The sequence below is a fragment of the Hippopotamus amphibius genome, chromosome 8, assembly GCF_030028045.1.
Source record: "Hippopotamus amphibius kiboko isolate mHipAmp2 chromosome 8, mHipAmp2.hap2, whole genome shotgun sequence".
Lineage (NCBI taxonomy): Eukaryota > Metazoa > Chordata > Mammalia > Artiodactyla > Hippopotamidae > Hippopotamus > Hippopotamus amphibius.
In genome coordinates, this window is record NC_080193.1 from 102,326,678 (window position 1) to 102,347,410 (window position 20,733).

At 34.3% G+C, this 20,733-nt stretch overlaps 1 protein-coding gene across 6 annotated transcripts in view; it reads right to left on the reverse strand.

Annotated features, from left to right (window-relative positions):
• The window catches only part of BMPR2 (bone morphogenetic protein receptor type 2), a 178,691-nt gene that overhangs the window by 63,625 nt on the left and 94,333 nt on the right, over positions 1 to 20,733 (reverse strand). For all 6 annotated transcript variants that reach the window (XM_057747162.1, XM_057747164.1, XM_057747165.1 and 3 more), the window contains 2 exons: positions 14,181 to 14,351; positions 12,896 to 13,066 (listed from right to left, as the gene is read on the reverse strand). In XM_057747162.1, the coding sequence (XP_057603145.1) occupies positions 12,896 to 13,066; positions 14,181 to 14,351 (342 nt within the window). The remainder of the gene's footprint in view (positions 1 to 12,895; positions 13,067 to 14,180; positions 14,352 to 20,733) is intronic.

Below are 20,733 nucleotides of genomic sequence, written 5' to 3' on the forward strand. Positions count from 1 at the left end.
GTTCACTGCAGCACTACTGACAACAGCCAGGACATGGAAGCAACCTAAATGTCCAACAACAGAGGAAGGGATAAAGAAGATGTGGTACATATATGCAATGAAATATTATTCAGCCATAAAAAGGAACGAAATTGGGTCATTTGTAGTGACATGGATGGACCTAGAGACTGTCACAGAGAGTGAAGTAAGTTGGAAAGAGAAAAACAAATATTGTACATTAATGCACATATGTGGAATCTGAAAAAATTGGTATAGACAATCTTATTTACAAAGCAGAATGTATGGATACCAAGGGGGAAGGAGGGGTGGGGTGAACTGGGAGACTGGGATTGCCATATATTCACATTTGATACTATGTATAAAATAGATAACTAATGAGAACCTACTATATAGCACAGGGAACTCTACTCAATGCTCTATGGTGACCTAAATGGAAGAAAATTCAAAAAAGAGGGGATATATGTATACACATAGCTGATTGTGCTGTACAATATAAACTAACACAATATTGTAAAGCAACTATACCCCAACAACAACAAAAAAGATATATGCACCCCACGTTCACTGCAGCATTATTTACAATAGCCACAATATGGAAACAACCTAAGTGTCTACTGATGAATAAATGGATAAAGAAAATGTGGTATGTGTATATATATACATACATACACACATGCACTCACATGCCCATGTGTGCATGCACACACACACACAATGGAATATCATTCAGCCATAAAAAAGAAGAAATCTTTCTATTTGCAACAACATGGAATGACCCTGAGGGCACTGTGCTAAGTAAAATAAATCGGACGGAGAAAGAAATGATCTTACTTTTATGCGGAATATTTAAAATAAAAAAACAGGTCACAGATACAGAGAATATGGAGATTACTATACAGATTATGTATCGTAATACATACATCTGAATATCTGAAACTAAACGTAATGTTATGTTAACTATACCTCAATTTAAAAAACCAACATATTATTTTAAAGACAGTTGCTATCCAAACCACAGCTACTTCTGAGACAGGCTGGAACCTGGGACCTTTTGCTGCAGTGCTTGCACCTGGACCAGTGTCTCCTGGAGCAACAAAATACAAAGAAACTATAAGGGACTAAAAATAACTGCGTGCATTCATGAAGTGCTGCATGAACTGCTGCATTTATGAACATTAAGATACAAAAAGATGAAAAACCCAACCGCAACTCCTGAGGGGAGCAAAAGTAGGATGTCAGGAGCAAAAGCAGGGTACTGCGCATGCCCCCTACACAAAGCACCACCAAGCGAGTGGCAAACCACCCCCAAGTCACCCCTCTGGTCCGACCCCTACCCTTACCCCATATAAGGGATCAGCTCCCACCCCCCACCCCCACCCCCAGGGAGCGAGCAAGGGAAACTTTTACTTGTTTTCGCTCCGCCTGCTGCAGCAGGAGTCCCAATAAAGCCCTACCTGAATTTCTTGTCTAGCCTCATCAATTATTGATTAAGAAGCCCAAGAACCCTGGTTGGTAACAGTTTTATCTTGGTTTTGAATGTATCTGAAGTGTTTTCATGTATCTATGACTCTGCTTCTTATGATATGTTGGCATCTGAAACCACTAACTATTTACAGATTTAAGAATAACAGTTTTTTTCATATGAAAAGATGCAGGAAATTCTCAGTAATCAGAGAGATACTACAAGGAAATGAAGCACAGTTAAGGGTGGCAGACAGGTATACATATGGATCTGGAAATCATAAAAGACAAGAAAAATTGTAGATACTGAAATAAAGGTATGGAAATTATTTCTTGATCAATATCCACGTTCGTATCTCAGGAGATGTTTATTTTTTTATATATATAAATTTATTTTATTTATTTATTGGCTGCGTTGGGTCTTCGTTGCTGCACACAGGCTTTCTCTAGTTGCTGAGAGCGGGGGCTACTCTTCATTGTGGTGCGCAGGCTCCTCATTGTAGTGGCTTCTCTTGTTGTGAAGCACAGGTCCTAGGTGGGTGGGCTTCAATAGTTGCGGCACATGGGCTCAATAGCTGTGGCTCACGGGCTCTAGAGCACAGGCTCAATAGTTGTGGTGCACAGGCTTAGTTGTTCCGTTGCATGTGGAATCTTCCCAGAGCAGGGCTCAAACCCGTGTTCCCCACATTGGCAGGTGGATTCTTTACCACTGCGCCACCTAGGAAGTCCCAGGAGACGTTTATTTTTAAATACCAGTCAATTCTACCACACACACTTGGGACTTGGATTTTACAGACCAAAAGCTTCCACTGAGTTTATCAGTAAAGCCAGATAAGTCAACAGGTTTTGCTTCAAGACAAATTAAGTAATATTAACTTTAAAAATACCAAAATGAAGAGTGATTACTTTTTTGAGAGAACAGGAGCAAAGTAGGTAGATATGGAATGGGATGGACTTTCAATAGGGCAGAGCTAGCAAAACTTCAGAATGAAAACTGTCTGACAAACAACACATAACATGTATAAATAGAAACTTGTTACTACTGCATTAAAGAATTAATATTGTCTAAAGGATACATTCCTCTATTTCTCTTGTGCCACTCCTTCTCCACTAATATTTTTTAATAAGTATAAAAAGGAATGACTTTTTGTTTTGCTCCTTGCTAAAATGCTTCATGAAGTATTAAGCAAAGACTTTTAAGACATTCTTATTTCCCATTTTCTGTCTACTTAATCACTTTAATGCTGTCACAGAAACAGTAAAAACTGAAAAAAATCACTATAAATTCACAATAGCTAAAATCCTATCTGTGGCCCATGCCAATGTCAGCTTCTCTGAATGTAGGCTTTCTTTTCTAGGTTAGTGTGAGATAAAGACATTTGCTGCCAGATGCTGAAATCAGAATTTCTAATTTTTTCCCCCCTTTTTTGGCTATGTTAGGTTTTCATTGCTGCGTGCGGGCTTTCTTTAGTTGTGGAGAGCAGGGGCTACTCTTCATTGCGGTGCACGGGTTTCTCATTGCGGAGGCTTTTCTTGTTGTAGAGCACAGGCTCTAGGCGCAAGGGCTTCAGTACTTGCAGCATGGGGGCTCAGTAGTTGTGGTGCATGGGCTTAGTTGCTCTGCGGCAATGTGGGATCTTCCCGGACCAGGGATCGAACCCACGTCCCCTGCATTGGCAGGCAGATTCTTAACCACTGCGCCACCAGGGAAGTTCCTAGAATTTCTAATCTTAACAGCACAACATAAATTAGAACTTCTTAAACCTAGCTTTAGATGCAGTTCGATCTTTATTTCTCATCAACTTGATCCGACCATCAACTTAATGAATAATGCACATAAAAGAAAAGTATTCTACATGTTTATACTGACGTTCATCTAAGAACTTCCAACACTAAATATAATGAGTTGGGTTTATTTAATTTTATTTAAATGACAAATTTTTACCTGCTTTTCTACTAACTTAATTATCTTGTTTATAGTTAGGGAGGTGAATTATACCAATTCCAGAAGTCTTATCAAGAAATTTTTCTAAAGTAACTGTGCAAACTTTGCAATAATTATATACTTCATTCAAACTCCTAGAATTTACAAGCACATTAAGGATGAATTAAGGGTACAAGAAGGTAAAAGAATACTGTAAATATAAATTCATTTACTTAAAGAATGGCTTTCTTTTTAAACAGATTAAGTACCACAAAGTCTCTCATGGTTGGAAGAGACTCAAAATAATATAGTTCACTTTCCTAAAGTGTCAGACTTCTGGCTTGGCAGTACATGGACATGTATTAGTGAAAGTTCGTTTTCTTTTTTTTGTCTCATTACTAAAGAAGAAAATCTCAACTTGGTGACAGTGTAATTCTATTACCTCACAAACATTTGCTATTCTCCTCTTTTAACACAGAGAAAGCAACCTTCAAGTTTCAGACAATTTGATAAGTAACAATATCTAGAGCTAATTAATAGCAATTTTACTTTCATCTTACAATTAAATACATAATTTTTAAAGTTACCTTCTACTTATGATACTGGCTTTCCATTTATAGTAGTGATGGGAAATTTCCCTTTAAAAAAAATATATATATATATTTAATGAGATGATATGAAGAAAAATAGTAGTCCTTGAATTTTAGGAAATGTGATAAGCATTTTCAAAAAAAGCTTTTCAATCTCTCTCCCAAATGAATGAACAAACAAATGTTAATAGGCCCCCGTTTGAGTGTAGAGAGTAATGTTTAATGACAATTGAGTATATATATAGAGAGTAACAGTTAAAACTAATAGAAAGTAATGTTTAGTAACATACTCTGGAGCTAAAACAGCTAAGTTTGAATCTTGGCTCTACCACTTATTAGCTGTGTGACTTGGTAAATTACATATCTGTGCCTCAGTGTTCTCCATGTAAAATAAGAGTATAACAGTAACCATTTCATGTATTTCTGTAACGGTTAAATGTAAAGTTTTAATGCATACAGAGCCCTAAGCGAGTACCCAAAAATGTTATTTAGCTCGTTTGAATTTCCCTATATAATAAATGCCTGAACTCCTTTCACATGTTTACTGAAAAGAGACTGCTCTAACAGCTCTATAATGCTGATAAAGTGAATTGAAATTTCACTACTAGATTTTTCCCATCTGGAAAAACATTCTCTAAGAATCTTAAGTTTATTGCAAATATTTTAAGAAGCAACACTCATTAAATAAATATCTAACACTAATGTCTTAAGGTCAAAGGCAAAGAGAATTAAGAATAGCATATGCTGATGGGGGAAGGAAGAAAAATACCTGAAAAAATTAACATATCATACTGGCACAATAGAGGGCCTAACAGAAAGGGAAAGGACCTCAGAAAATAAGCTCTCAAGGGAAGAAAAGTACCTAATCTTCCCTAATTCCATAATTATGCCTAGAGCCAGGTCTACTTATAATTATGTACTAAACAGGTACAGGACTATTGGCTAGTATTTTTAAAGTTCTCATATTTTCTCATTTTTAAAGTTCAAATAGTCAAATATGGTACCTATCCCCTTAAAAAGAGACAAACAACTGAAACAAACTCACTAGTAGAACAGAAAAATCTTTGAAAAAATAATGATTGAGATACAAAGACCTAAAATATGAGTTATCAATCCATAAATCTCATCTCTAGCCAGTTTTGTTTTGGAGAATTATCTGATAATGTGTTTCTGTTTGAACACATGCTATAAACCTCTGTTGCCAACAACCTCAGATCAGGGATTACAGCAAAATAATTGACATGCATTTCTAAATATCAGATGCTCTTTTTCCTTTTTCCTTCTTTTTTAATGGTAATAATTTTTCTTAATGGAGAAACACAACGTGTAAACAATACTTCAGATGCTGTGATTGCAGGGAAAAGGTTTTGAGAACACAGCGCTAGTGTTCTAACTAGCCAGAAATCATTGGTGATCGACAGTCCAAACAGAACTTTAATTTTTATGACATATAACGATGCTCACGTAACTTTTTCTAATATTAATAATTAACTGTTAGTATTTATTTTAAAACAGACATTTCACTTATGTGTCAACAAAAGCATCAATGGACTTCCCATTCTGCTAAATTTTTTAGGAACCAGTCACACTTGACTTACAGTTTATCTTCTTTTAACTTTTTTCCTATCATTATATTGGTAGTCAATAAATGTCAAATGTTAATATTTTGGGCCCGCAACAAAATTTTTTTAACTTTTAAATTTGAGATTATTTCAAATTTATAAAAATTCCCATATGTATGTTACCCAGATTCACCTGAGTAAACAGGCTGCAGAGGTTTCATTTATTTGTGCTCTATCCTGTTGCCTCTAAAAAACTATGTAGGGGCAGTTTTATAGGACTACACAAAATCAGTAATTTAAAAAAAAATTTAAGAACTACAGGTAAGTAGAGTACCTTTCTCCAATCCCATAACTCTATATCAAAGTAGTCCTTGAATTACTATAATGTGATACTCTGTGGCTCAGCAAAATTACAGGTAGTCACTTATGGTCATGTGGTTAGTCTGTCTGCTTTTCCCCTGACAACTCCGCCTGCGTTATTCTTAAAGATCCACTGCTATCATATGCTTTAGTTTCTATCACTCAGAACCTCACTGTCTTCAGCTTCAACTGAGATTGGAGGGGGAAAAAAGAAAAAGCTCCTCTTGAAGAAAGAGGGCTATATTTTGTTATTCTCAGTCATCCATACTATTCCTTCACTGCTGCTGGATCTAACCCTACTCAATGTACAAGGGATAGCAAGTAAGAAGGCAAGTAAATGTGGTTGTGGATATTGTGTAGATGCATACTTGATAAGAAAGATACAGTTCCAGTAACAGCAATGAATGGTTTGCTGTCAGGAAGTAAACTGTTCAGCTGAAAACAATCTAGAAAGAAATCAGTAGGATTAACAGAGAACAAAAAGTACTCTCTGTTGTGCCCTGGAGCTTAACCTCACTATATGGCTTTTTAAACAGCCATAATCTATTGATACTTGTGCATCATTTTCCTTATCAGTATTAAAATAAGATACAATTGTACTTTTCGAGTAATCTTTTCTGAAAATGAGATTGTATAATAGAATCTGCTTAGGGAAAGTTTTTTATATTCTTGTATTACCTTAAAAGTTAAAAGCTGATGTTTCATAATTTTGGAAAGGGAAAGGAGAGGGGAATGATCATGGCTTTTTTGTACTTAAATCATGATGAATCTCCAACAGGGAAGTTAACTTGTTTTGTCTGCATTTGCTATCCCACTATTTTGCTACATTTGCCCTTTTAACTGAAAGTAGCAACCAGCTTTCAATAAACACTTGTTCATTAGTTAGTGAATCCATTAAATTCATATTTTTGCCAGATAAAAAAAGAGAAATCTTATTCCTTTCAAGCATTAAACAATATTTCAGAATTTGCACATTAGCACATATTCCTTTGTTTATTATTCATTCAACAAACATTTACTATACTCCCACTATGTACCTGACACTACACCAGTCACTGTGGAGACAAAGGGGCATTAAAACAAAGTCCCTACCATTAAAGACTTTAGAATCTAGAAGAGACAAAGAGATACTTGCAAAACACATAAAAATTTAAGTAGGATGCCTGCAACTTATTTGCAAAAGGTTGAAAAAAAAAACAGTTATCTGCACGTATAGAGAAAGGGAGAATAATAAGATAAATATAGCAAAATGTTGACAATTGGTGAACCTGAGTAAAGGGTAGATGGGAGATTTTAAAGTTTGAAATAATTTCAAACTCAAGTTAAAAAAAAATTTTTCTTGTTGGGGGTCCAAAATATTAAAACTTGACTTTATTGTGTAACAATACAAAAGATGAAAAGCTAAAGGAAGATAAGCTGTAAATCAAATCTGCTAGAGAAAGACAACCACTTCAATCCCTTCCTCCCGAGTAAGCCTGCTTAACTCATTGAAACAGAGGGTTTATTTTTCACTACCTACACAATAAGGAGACATCTTTAAGGAGTTTATAGATTTGAGAGTACTTTGAAAGTATAAAATATTATGCAGATGGAAGGCTTTAACACCATCACGAAAATGTTATGTGAGATATGGAGATACTGTTTCTGTGAACAGTTCTCAGAAGAATGAATAATAAGCATTTTACTTATACCTTAGGGTGTTTCCTTAGGAAGAGCCAAGGTTCAAAGATTTTAAAAACTCATTTTTCTCAAAACTAGTTAGCTTCATTACTGAGAAATAATATTACAAATGGACAATGAGGGAGACTTCCCTGGTGGCGCAGTGGTTAAGAATCGTCCTGCCAATGCAGGGCACAGGGGTTCGATCACTGGTCCAGGAAGATCCCACATGCCGCGAAGCAACTAAGCCCGTGCACCACAACTACTGAGCCTGCGTTAATAGAGCCCCCGAGCCACTACCACTGAGCCCATGTACCTAGAGCCCGTGCTCCCCAATAAGAGAAGCCACTGCAATGAGAAGCCTGTGCACCACAGCAAAGAGTAGCCCCTGCTCTCCGCAACTAGAGAAAGCCCACACAGCAACGAAGACCCAACGCGGCAATAAATTTTTTTAAAAAAGGACAATGAATATAAAAATATTCAAAATAGAGAACAAAAAACATGTGAACCTCACTAATAAAAACAATGTAAATCATTTTTCAAAATGACCTCAGCAAAGTTTTAGTACTAGTGCTAATTAACATATGATGAGATATGCACCCTAGTATATCAGTGATGGGAATGTGAACTGTTTCAACCACTGGAAAAGCAATTTGACAATGTATGAGGAACTTTAATACTGTTGCTAGTGGGTACAGAAATTACATTTCTGGGAATTAAAATTTAATATCATGCTATATATACAAAGATGTACATTGTAGTAAAAAACTAAAAACAGTCTAAATGTCCAAAAGCAGGGGAATGGACAAGAAAAATATCTAGTTGGTGAAATATTAGACAACTAACAAAACTTTTGATTATTAAACATATGTAATACCTGGAAATATTATATTTAAGAAAACGGATCTAAAATTTCTATCACTAATACAGCTATACAAAAATTAAAAAGACTATAAAGAAACATTCAAACTATTAACAATAGTTGTATACAGGTGGAGGGATTTTTAAAGATGATTTTCCTCCTCTCCATTTCTCTCATTTTTCTATTTTTTTTAAATAAACAGGCAGGTATTCCTTTAATATTTTCTTATATAAGTAATATATAAATATACTCCCATGTCAAAGATTCAAACAAAAGTATAATAATAATAAGTAACCTCCCATAAAGTCACCCTGAACTATCCCCCTTCTCTATCTTTGATGAGTTTGCACCGTATTTCTAGTAATTTTTAAACATATGTAAATGTCTTTATTTGAAAATGTTTACGTTAAATATTCAATAAATGACATTTTTATAATGAAAAAATGAGAAAAAATTCACTATCGCCAAATTTTCTGATGTATTATTCAATATATGACAATGAACAAAAAGTTCTCCTACTTATTTTTATATTTTAATTAATTCCTTTAAACTTCAACACTTAAAACCATTTTTATTTTAGTCAAGCACCTAAACATTTACAGACTAAATATATCTGACATTCTATATAGCAGTGGTTATTTTTCTTGAGATTAACATGAAAGTATTCATTTTGTTTACTAACAATGAATTTACTTGTTTTGTCTGAAGAATAAAATACATAAACTGGGTTAGCACTTTCAAATTAGAACACTTTACTTAAAACACTTTCCCTTTTTATCAGGATAACATTACTGATTTCTAGCTGGTAATCATTTTCCACTTTTGATTTAAAAGATTACAGTAGACCAAGATCTAGGTAACAATCTGAAATGTAGCTGTAAAGATCTCTGAGGTGAATTTATGCCCAAATTCACTTCTCTTTCATCTAGCTAGCTTTGAAAATTAGAAATATTATTTTGTTTGTGTTCTTGTGGAAAATAAATGTAGCCGATTCAGTATAATTTCCTAATAAAAGCTAACTGCATTGAGTAGATAGAAACTAGATGAAAAAAAACTCCATATTGCTTTCAGTTTAGTGTTTCATCAATAAATCAAAGGATATAATCCAAAACTGAAGATCTTAAGAGTACAGACTGATAAAATCTGCTGACAGAGAAAAGAATTTTGAAAGGTACTACATTTTTTTTTCTTTATTTTTTGTTTTTTTAAAACTCTTTATTGGAGTATAATTGCTTTACACTCTTGTACCAGTTTTTGAGGTACACCAAAGTCAATCAGCTGTATTTATACATATATCCCCATATCCCCTCCCTCCCGCGACTCCCTCCCACCCTCCCTGCCTGGCCTTCTAAGGCATCACCCATCATCGAGTTGATCTCCCTTTGTTATACAGCAACTTCCCACTAGCTATCTATTTTACAGTTGGTAGTGTATATATGTCTGTGCTACTCTCTCACTTCATCCCAGCTTCCCCTTCATCTGCCCCGCCCCCCATGTCCTCAAGTCTATTCTCTGCATCTGCATCTTTATTCTTGCCCTGTCACTGGGTTCATCAGTACCATTTTTTTAGATTCCATATATATGAGTTAGCATACGGTATCTGTTTTTCACTTTCTGGCTTACTTCGCTCTGTATGACAGTCTCTAGGTCTATCCACCTCATTACATATAGCTCCATTTCATTCCTTTTTATGGCTGAGTAATATTCCATTGTATATATGTGCCACATCTTCTTTATCCATTCATCTGTTGATGGGCATTTAGGTTGCTTCCGTGTCCTGGCTATTGTAAATAGTGTTGCAATGAACATTATGGTACATGTTCCTTTTTTGGATTATGGTTTTCTCTGGGTATATGCCCAGTAGTGGGATTACTGGATCATATGGTAGTTCCATTTTTAGTTTTTTAAGGAACCTCCAAACTGTTTTCCATAGTGGCTGAAAGGTACTACATTTCAATAAAAAATATTTAAAAAAATTTTAAAACTTTTCATTTGGAAATAATTATAACAGTTGCAAGAATAACAATAGTACAAAGAATAGCCACATGCCTTTATCTGGATTCACTTTTGTTACCATTTTACCCTATCTGCTTTGTCATGATCCTTTACTTCTGAACACTTCTTAGAGTATTTTCTAAGAATATGGATATTCTCCTAGGTAATGACACTTTCTTATCAGCTTCAGTAAATTTAACATGGAAAAATTCTTTAATTATCTATATCACCAGTTGGCCTAACAATATCCTTTACCACATTTTTCACATCCAGTATCGGAGAGGTAGGTACCCCTTAGCTGACAAGTTTTTAGCCTCCTTCAATCTAGATCTTTCTCACAGTCTCTTTTTCTTATATGATATTGACATTTTTGAGGAAAACAAACTCCCTTTTTGTAACAGAACATTCTTAATTTATGATTTGCCTGATGTTCCTTTGTGATTATAATCAGGTTATGCATTCTTGGTTGAAATACAGTACTATATTGTGTCCTCAGGGTATCATGGATGTCCATTTGCCCTTCATTAATGATATTACCTGGTTTTGTCCAATTTCCGCACTTTATAATTACTAATTTTTCCCTTCCAATATGTTGGAGAACTCTAAAACAATGCAAATACACATGGTCCTTATTGAACCTGCCCCACAGATTTAGGATCTTTTGATGATTCTTCCCTGGTGTAATCCTTGCCATGATGGCTGCATAACGGTAATTTTCCAACTCCTACATTTATCACTTGGCATTCTACTATAAACAAGTGCCCTCTCTTCTCCCTTCTCTGCAATCAGCAGAGACTCAATTCATTTTCCCTCCAATGGTTTCTAACTTATTACGGTACTTTTTTAGTACTAAAATGATCTCAAATGTAGTTTGTGGGAAGTTCCTTCAAGCTGGCTACTGGAACAAGTCTCCATCCTTTGGGGGGAGAGGGGGTACTTCTTTCCTTATTTCCTACTGTTATAAGATGTTGCAGGCCTATTTTCCATCTATCCTGCTCCAGTCCTAGAATAAGTCATTTTTCCAAGGAGCCCAAGTTCCGCTGACTGGGGAGTTGTAGTAGAAACTAAATCTGGGCATTATGTACACTCATAGCTACTGGAGTGCTTTCACTTCTTATTCTTTTCAACAAATAGAGATAAGAAATATATGTAGGCAAGTATGTATAGACACTTATATAAATACATACACATACAAATACATATATACATGGGTGCATATACATGCATATAATACATACATATGGATATTTTTAAAGTCATAAGTCCATAATGCTACCCACAACTACAATCTATTCACAAAGGATTCTCTTTTCTTCCCCCATCTATAACTGTTTCCCTATTCCTTCAGTGAGAACACTGGCTCCCATGAATATCAACACTAACTCCCATGAATATCAACACTAATACTCATTTTCTTAATCCTATAATACAAATATATCTACAATTGTTTCAGAATGGCTTTGTCCACACTACTAAAAATCAAACCTTCTGAAAAGAGTTCAGTATTTGTTTGCAATCCTCCCCCCTATTTCTTATATCATATCTTGCCTAAAAGAGTATATACGGTCAAATACTGCTTTTGTAAAATGCTTAGATTAGTTCTTTCCTTTTCCCTTAAATGTGATTATGATGTTTATGTGAAATACAACTGGGCCCATCTGCTTTCATTTTCGGATTTTTCTCCCTTCCCATCCTTGATGATTTAATTATACTTTCTGCACACACAGATTAGTAACATGATTCCAAAAGTCAAAACTACATGCATAAAGCTATATTCAGAGGACGGTCCCTTCTTCCTGCATCCTTTCTGCTCCATTCCCTCCAACCCTTGTAAGTAGCCAACTTCATTATTTTCTGGTTTATCCTTTCTTTGCTTCTTTTTGTAAAGATAAGCTTTCTGTTTTACACAAAAGACAGCATACTATATAAGATTTTCATTCATCTAACATCATCTACAGAAATCACTCTATATCAGTTCATAGAGATCTTACCCATTTTTTTCTTATACCTGTATAGTTAGTACTCCATTACACATATGTACTATAGTGGATTTCAATCAATCTCCTATTCTTAGGCATTTAGGTAGTTTCCAATACTATGTAGTTACAGACACTACTGCAATGGATAACTTTCTGCACATGTATTTTCATACTGTTGGAGGTATGTCTTCAAAGATAAATTCCTACAAATGGGAGTGCTAGGTGAAAGAGTAAGCGCATATGTTGTTTTCTTAATAGTTCCAAACTGCCCTTCATGTGAGTTGGAAAGTACTATATTTTGATTCAAATTTATTTGATAATATACCAATACCTTGGAAATCCTGGTGTACCTCTTTTCAATTTTAGGTGTTAGCTAGATGTAATCTCATGATGCTGGAACTTTCCCTCTCACTCTGGTCAAACCTGAATATTTTTATATATTTTTAAATTCTGAAAATATTTGGAGAAAGGAATTATACAGAAAAGTACGTTACTTTACTTACTGAGTGGTGTTGTGTCTGGAGGTGGAAAATTCTCAGTAAAGTTGACATTACACAAGTCTGTGCTACAGCAGCAGAAACGGTATGTTCCATTCTGAATTGAGGGTGGGGTGGTAGTTACTACACATTCTTCATAGTGACACTCCTGAGGATCGCCAATGTGAGACCAACATCCTACAAATTGATATTAATGTAAACACGTTAGGGGTCAATATGATTAAAAAGAACTAAAAGGAAAACAACAAACAAAGAAATAACTGCAATCAATGTGACACAGTACAGATAAGTTATAAAACACTCTTGTAAACCAACAGAAAACACATTTTTTAAATAACAGGAAAAGGCAAAATATAAACAGGCATTTCATGGGAGGAAAAAGCCACTAACAAAATGTTTCACTTCACAATTAATCTAAGAATTATTATTATAACGTCAATAAGATTACATTTTTTGTCTGTATCTATTAAATTGTTCTGGGTTTTAAAATAATAATATAAAATGATAACAAGGATTCAGTAACACTCACACAGTGCTGGAGAGAATGGTGATGTATATAACATTTCTAGAAAGTCACATGGCAATTTTTACAAAGAGCCTTTAAAATATTCATATTTTATAATCTAAAAATTGTACTTCCAGAAGTCTATTCCAAGAAAATTATGAGATACAATCAAATAATTATGTTCAAAGATGTTCACTGAAGCATTATGTATTACAATAAAAACCAGAAAACAATGCAATACCCAATAGCAGAGTAATGTGTAATTAAACTGAGATATATGCATACAATGAAATACTGTATAGATGTTGAAAGTGTTTTCAAAGAATATTTAAAGACAGGAAAATATCCACGATATAATTTAAAATGGGGAAAATTGTATATGAAATTATTTATATAGTATTACCATAATTTTGAAAAAATTAGTACACATGCATATAAAACATTTAAGTACAAAGAAAACACACCTGAAGAGAATAAACCAATATAGTTTTTTTAAAAAAAACTTTAAGTATGAAATTACAGACATTTGCTTCTCTTATAGTTTTCTATACTTTCTAAATTTCATACAAAGACATTATATTATTAACACTGTAATAAGATATTAAAATAAGCTAAAAACCAATTACGCTTTGCAAATTTGGAGCTTGTGTGTGAATACACACATGAATACATACTTTTAAATTTACTGTTCTCCTGCACAGGGTTTTATAACCTACTTCCATGCCCTTCTTATATAAACTTCAATTGTATGAAATAGTTATTTCAGGTAAGAAAAGCATTACTTGCCTTGTTTTACCAGATTTATGTCCCCTTTTGATTTCTCCCAAAGACCATAGCAGGTGCTACCTTTTGAGCATAATATTGTTCCATTTTCATGAGAGATTCGACTCTCACCAATCCCAAGGTCTTGTTGATATGGATCTTTAAATGCACACAGACGTTCTTGATTCTGAGAAGCTAAAATAGAGAAAAGAATGACAAATTCATTTTATGATAATCTTTGCAAAACATTATTATATAAAATCTTAGAGTCTTTTTGAAAGGCATTATAAATTTCCCTACTAAATCCCTAACAAGGCTTGAATAAATATTCAATTTTGTATTTATTCAATAACTTTCTGTTCATTAATTAATCTGTAAATTCCAAACAAGAAGCAAACTTTAAAACTCATTTCCCAAAAGCAATACCCTCTTACACAAATTATTCTTACCACTCTTTCTCCTATTAAATAATACTGGTCTCTGAATAAAGAAATATCCTCAGAAAAATGTCCATGCTCTAAATTATTAAAAATTCAAAACAAGTTAACAAACCTAGGCGGCTGAATAATTTTTGGAATTCTACAGTAGTCACCTCTGCCATACTTTATACTCAGCTGTAAAATGCTAAACATAACATCATTATACATATTAAACTAAGGATGAGGTGAGACTACAAATGGATAGTACATGGTTTCTATCTGGGGAGATGGAAATGTTCCAAAGTTGGATTGTGGTAATGTTTACACAGCTTTGTAAATTCACACCAAAAAAAACAAAAACAAAAACAACAACAAAAAAAACAAAACCACTGTTCACTTAAAGTAAGTGAATTTCATGCTATATAAACTATATCTTAATAAACCTGTTTGAAAAAATTAAGACAGTGGTCAAAAAAATGATTTTCTGTTATTAAAAATAGCAATAATAGTCAGAAGAAGAAATGCTCAACAATCCCTTATACTGAAGGTCAACCCAATGTATTTTCAATGCCAGTCAATCTTTCTCCATATCCATAATCTGATTTAACTAATCTCAGCAGAACATTTGCCACATAATTTATCAGCTAACAAACATTTACCAACACTGCTGACAATACCAAAGAAATAAATGGTTATCAAAAGCAACAGCCGATCTTTATTTGGTTTCTTAAAGCAGACTTTCCTAGTGTGTTTAACTAGCCAGAATAACAATGTAATAGACTTTTCCAGTACATTCTTCATGGGCTTCTGATTTATTCCTTTATTTTACTGTGTATCTTATTTAGTATGGCTTAATTCATTAGCACCTTAGCACTGGAGATGATTTATTAAAATAATGTTCCTGAACCTACAAAACTAAGGACCAAACCCTAGAGAAGAAATGAAAGCCAATAACTGTGTGCCCAAGTCCATTTAGAAACACAGACCTGCCATATGCATTACAACAAAAAGCACCATCAAAATACTAAGCTAAGTAAATAAGGGATTCACAAATAGATAATACAGAGTTCTACCCCTCAAGCATCTTATAGTCTGCTTGGAGACAGACAGTAAAAAAAAAAAAAAAAAAAAAAAAGTTACTTCCACATTTCTACAATTTAAAACTACTTCAGGCAGTCAGTCTTCTAGAAGATATTTACTAATTTCAAATAAATGGCCAGAAAATGTAGTACAGCCTTTTTATAAAACTACTTCTAGGACATTAGCCCTGATTATGATTGTACCACATTTTTACCACATGTAGTCACGTATTCAAATTTCTTTAACAGCAAACCTTTATATTATCTTGCACATTTAATACCGGTATTTCCTTAGATATACCCAAGTTTGCAAATTTTACCAAATTATTATAAAGATTAAAATCAAATATATGTCTACATGTAAAGTACACACAGCACAAAGATTGATACTTAAAAGATTCAAACTAAAAACAAAACTCTATAATGTAGATCTTTAAAAAGCATGCCTATTTAGGAAGCATAATTCCTTATTCCCATTTCTTTACTCAGGTTAAGTGCTCCTTACATACTACCACTCGCTGAAATTACGTAACCCACTGTTTTTCCCTTTTTCAGTTTCCCACAACCAAGATATTCTGTATTTTTCCCTCCTCTTCTGTTGTTATCCATTTTAACTAGAATTTTGTATTGAATTTACTGAGTTAATGAATAGGGATCTAACCATCCCTAGAGGCAGACAAATCATAAATAAATAAGTGCCTTATTTAATTTAAAAATAGAAAAAGGTATATCTTTGTGAAAGAATAGATACAAAATGAAAAATTTTCCTCTGCCTGGATTTCTTCTATACTTGAAAAGTAGCTAGAGGCATGAATATGCATAAACTTCTTACTGCCATTATTAAATAATTTGATGACTGAAACCTAAAATTCTCCTTATAGAAAAAGACAACAAACAAACAAATCCAATCTCCTCTATGTCTCCCTCTCCCCTCATCCCAATATCAAAGCAATAAGAGTACAACTGTAGGATACTGAATCATACCTTTAATATCCCTCAATTTTCACTAATTTTTTTCTTAAAATTACTTCAGCCTATTTTGTAGGAATTATTTTATGGCAGTGTCAGTATAGGCAAATTATACTTTGCTATTTTAAGAGTGACTCTTTCAAATTACTATTCAGCAAATTCATATACAAAATAAAGGTGTTCAAGCAAGAATTCTAACTAAACTGCCCCTTGGTCAAAACAAAGAAAAACTCCATTTCATATAATGGTGCTTGCAGCTTTTTAAATGCTCTTTGTTGGAATGTCTCACAATATCTCTGTATAAAGTTTTGGATTCTTCCTAAATAATGCTAGAAAAGCAGGCATGAAACAAACAGTACTATGAGAAACAGTATAGCCTAGTATTATAATGTCACATACAGAGACCTGATCATTTACATGTGCTTTTCTGAATTTGTCAACAGCTAAACAAATCTTGATGAGTCAAGTATGGTCAATTAGAGCTTTTAAGGGGACATCCTTAAACCAAGTACAGTGATTAGATATGAGTCTTTAAAAAATTGCTCTCCTCATTTTAAACAGGTGATATTTGGCTGTGATAAGCACCAGAGCAATTCTGATTAACGTAACTATATTAAACTGCAAATAGTCTCATCCAAACTGCTGACAGAGGTATCTTCATAAAAGAAGAGCCGATCATGCTTAAAATCTGTTAGCTCCCTGAAGTTCCTAGAATTAAATTCAACTCTTCAGTTAGTATTTAAGGTCCTTCATAAGCAAGACCCAACAAAACCATAATCACTTTTGTGGGTCTCAGGAACTTTTGTTTTCATGGGCCCTTTCCTCCATTAAAAAATATTAATAATTATACTTCACAACTGCATTGGAATAAAGGCAATATGTTAATACTTGATATTAGAACATTTTCTTCAACACGAAGGTTCATTTTTTTCCTTCTGCTTTAAAAAAAAAATAAAACATTTTCATGGACCTCTAGAAATACTGTGGGCCCCTGCCTAATGGGTAAGTCAGCCCTGGGACTAATCTACCTTTTGCCATTCATCCCACTCCTCCATTCTTCAGTTTCCACCACACCAATACGCCAAGGTCTTTCCTCTTTACACATAATGTATCCAATATCCAGAATGCCATTTTTCGTGCTCTTCAGTTAACTATGCAGTTAAATGATGCGTTCTGACTCCCAAATCTCTTAACTCATTATTTGTTTTAGCACTGTACGGCATTATATTTTGTTTACATGCATATCTCCCCCACCAAGCAGGAGGCTGATTTCACTTGCTCCTAGAGGAAGACTAGGTTTATATAACTCATTTTGTATACCACGAATCCCCAACAGTGTTACAGGCAGATAGCTTTCATATCTACAGGTATTGTACTCAGCATCATATTCCCATTCAACAGTTACAAAATCTAGGCAATAATCATCTAGTCCTTTGACCACTCTACTATAAATGAAGCTGCGAAAATAGTGTGAGTATAGAGGCAATATTATATTATTTTCATACACACACACACACACAGGCAACTTACTGAGAATAAACTATTCATCTTCTATTTACATATGCTTTCTGGATCAGCATTTGCTAATCATATGCAGCACTTAATTCCCAGGAACAGATGTGGCATTTCTGGAATACTCAGCTGTCTTACACTTCCCTCTCCGCAATATAACACTATCAAGAACGCAGAGTGTAAAGGTATGGCATAGTTTTATCATGTCTGCATCAGTTAACTGTCACTACAGACATAGGTCAGCATCATTATGCATACACTGAAAAATACTACCTACTTGCTTTCATGAGGGGAAGAAAGAAAGGAAAAAATAGCTATACTAAAAATATTAACTATTTGCCCTTTTCCCTTTTTTACCAAATACTCTTATATTATTTGAATTTTCATGAAAATATATTCATTATTACTTATATATTTCAAAAACAAAAGGGTTTTGGTACTTGAATTATTTTTACAATAATTTTTTAAATTTTGAGATGATTATAAATATATTCATAGGTCGTTGGAAAGAAACACAGGGAGGAGAAGTTGATTTGCGAACTAGGTTCATGCTTCTCCACTCTTTGGCCACTGAATAAAGCTTGCAGTGATCCAGCCTCAAAAAACGAAGGGAGGAAGGGAGAGAGGAGAGAGGGAGAGAGGGAGCGGGGGAGAGGGAGAGAGAGGGAGGGAAGAAAGAAATATAGGGACAAGTCCAATACCTCTCTCCTCAATGCAAACATCCCACCCAGCCACTGTACAGTATCAAAGCCAAGCAATCGACATTAGTACAATCCACAGAGCTTAATCAGATTTTACCAGTTATACATGCAGTAATCTGTATGAGTATAAATTTATGCAATTCTGTCACATACTGTCACAATCAAAATATTCAACTGTACTATCACAAGATACCCTCATGTTAACCCTTTATAATGATCCCTTGGTCCTCATTCCTAATCAACAGCAACAACTAATCTGTTCTCCAACTCAATGATTATATTTCATGATTATATTTCATGATTATTATATAAATGGAATCATGTAGTATATACCCTTTAGAGACTGTTTTTTTCACTGAGCAGAAATTCCTTCAGGTTCACCCAATTTGTCGCATGTATCAATAGTTCATTACTTTTTATAGAGTAGTATTCCATGGTATGGATGAAATACACAATCTGTAACTTTTTGCCTTTTGAAGCTCGTGCGGGTAGTTTTCAGTTTGAGGCTATTAGAAATAAAACTGCAATGAACATTTGTGTTTATGTTCAATTTTATTAGGAACTGTGTTTATTTAAAGTAAAATAAGAATAGTATCCTAGAAAAATAAAGTACAACATCAGCAAAAAAGAACTTGACACTAAGACCGTGTGCTCTGCCAACAAAATACATTGTGCCCCATCATATACATTTGGCCATTAAAAGTTCATTACAAAGCGTTCAAATTCTCTTACTTCCTCTAACCAAGTAGTTCTAGTATGGGAGAAACTATGAGATCTTGGTTTAAAGAACAATTTATGTAGTATTCTTTACATATAAAAAGAGTAAAATGTGACAAAATACAAGCTAATTATGGCACTAAATATCTGAGATAAGAAGGGACTTCCTAGGTGCTGCAGTGGTTAAGAATCAACCTGCCAATGCAGGGGACACGGGTTTGATCCTTGCCCCAGGGAGATCCCACATGCCACGGAGCAACTAAGCCCGTGCACCACAACTATTGAGCCTGAGCTCTAGAGCCTGTGAGGCACAACTACTGAGCTGGTGCTCTGGAGCCCATGAGCCACAACTGTTGAGCCCATGTGCCGCAACTACTGAAGCCTGCACGCCTAAAGTCCAGGCTCTGCAACAGGAGAAGCCACTGCAATGAGGAGCCCACCCATCACAGTGAGGAGTAGCCCTGATCACTGCAACTAGAGAAAGCCCATGCGCAGCAACGAAGACCCAACGCAGTCAATAAATAAATAAATAAATATATATATATATATATATATATATATATATATGTTTAAAAAGAAACAACACGAATTTCAAATACATTATGTTAAATGAAAGAAGGGCTCAAAAAGCTATATACTATATAATTCATTATATGACATTCTAGAAAGGTAAAACTACAGGAATGGAGAATAGATCACTCGTTGCCAGAGACTTGACAGAGGTAGGAGGGAGTAGCTGATTATAATGTACCAAAAGAGAATTTCTGAGGAGTGGAATGTTCTCTACCTTAACTGTGGTGGTAGTTACATGACTATGTATTTGTCAAAACTCATAAAACTGTATACCAAAAAGAGAAAATTTCACTTATGTAAATTTAAAACCAAATCTTAAAACTAATTTAGTACAGATAGTTTTTGAATATGTATTAGTAGATTAATATATCAATTCCTTCTATATGTATTTGAATTTTAAAAAGGGACATCTCTACCTTAGGAAACTACAAAAAGAAAGGTAAATTAAACCCAAACTCTCTTCAGTTCTATGAAGGCTGAGAGAGTTGAGGAAGCTGCAGAAGAAGAGTCTAAAGTGAGCAGAGGTTGGTACATGAGATTTAAGGAAAGAAGCCATTGTCGTAACATAAAAGTGCAAAGCGAAGCAGCAAATACTGATTTTCCATAA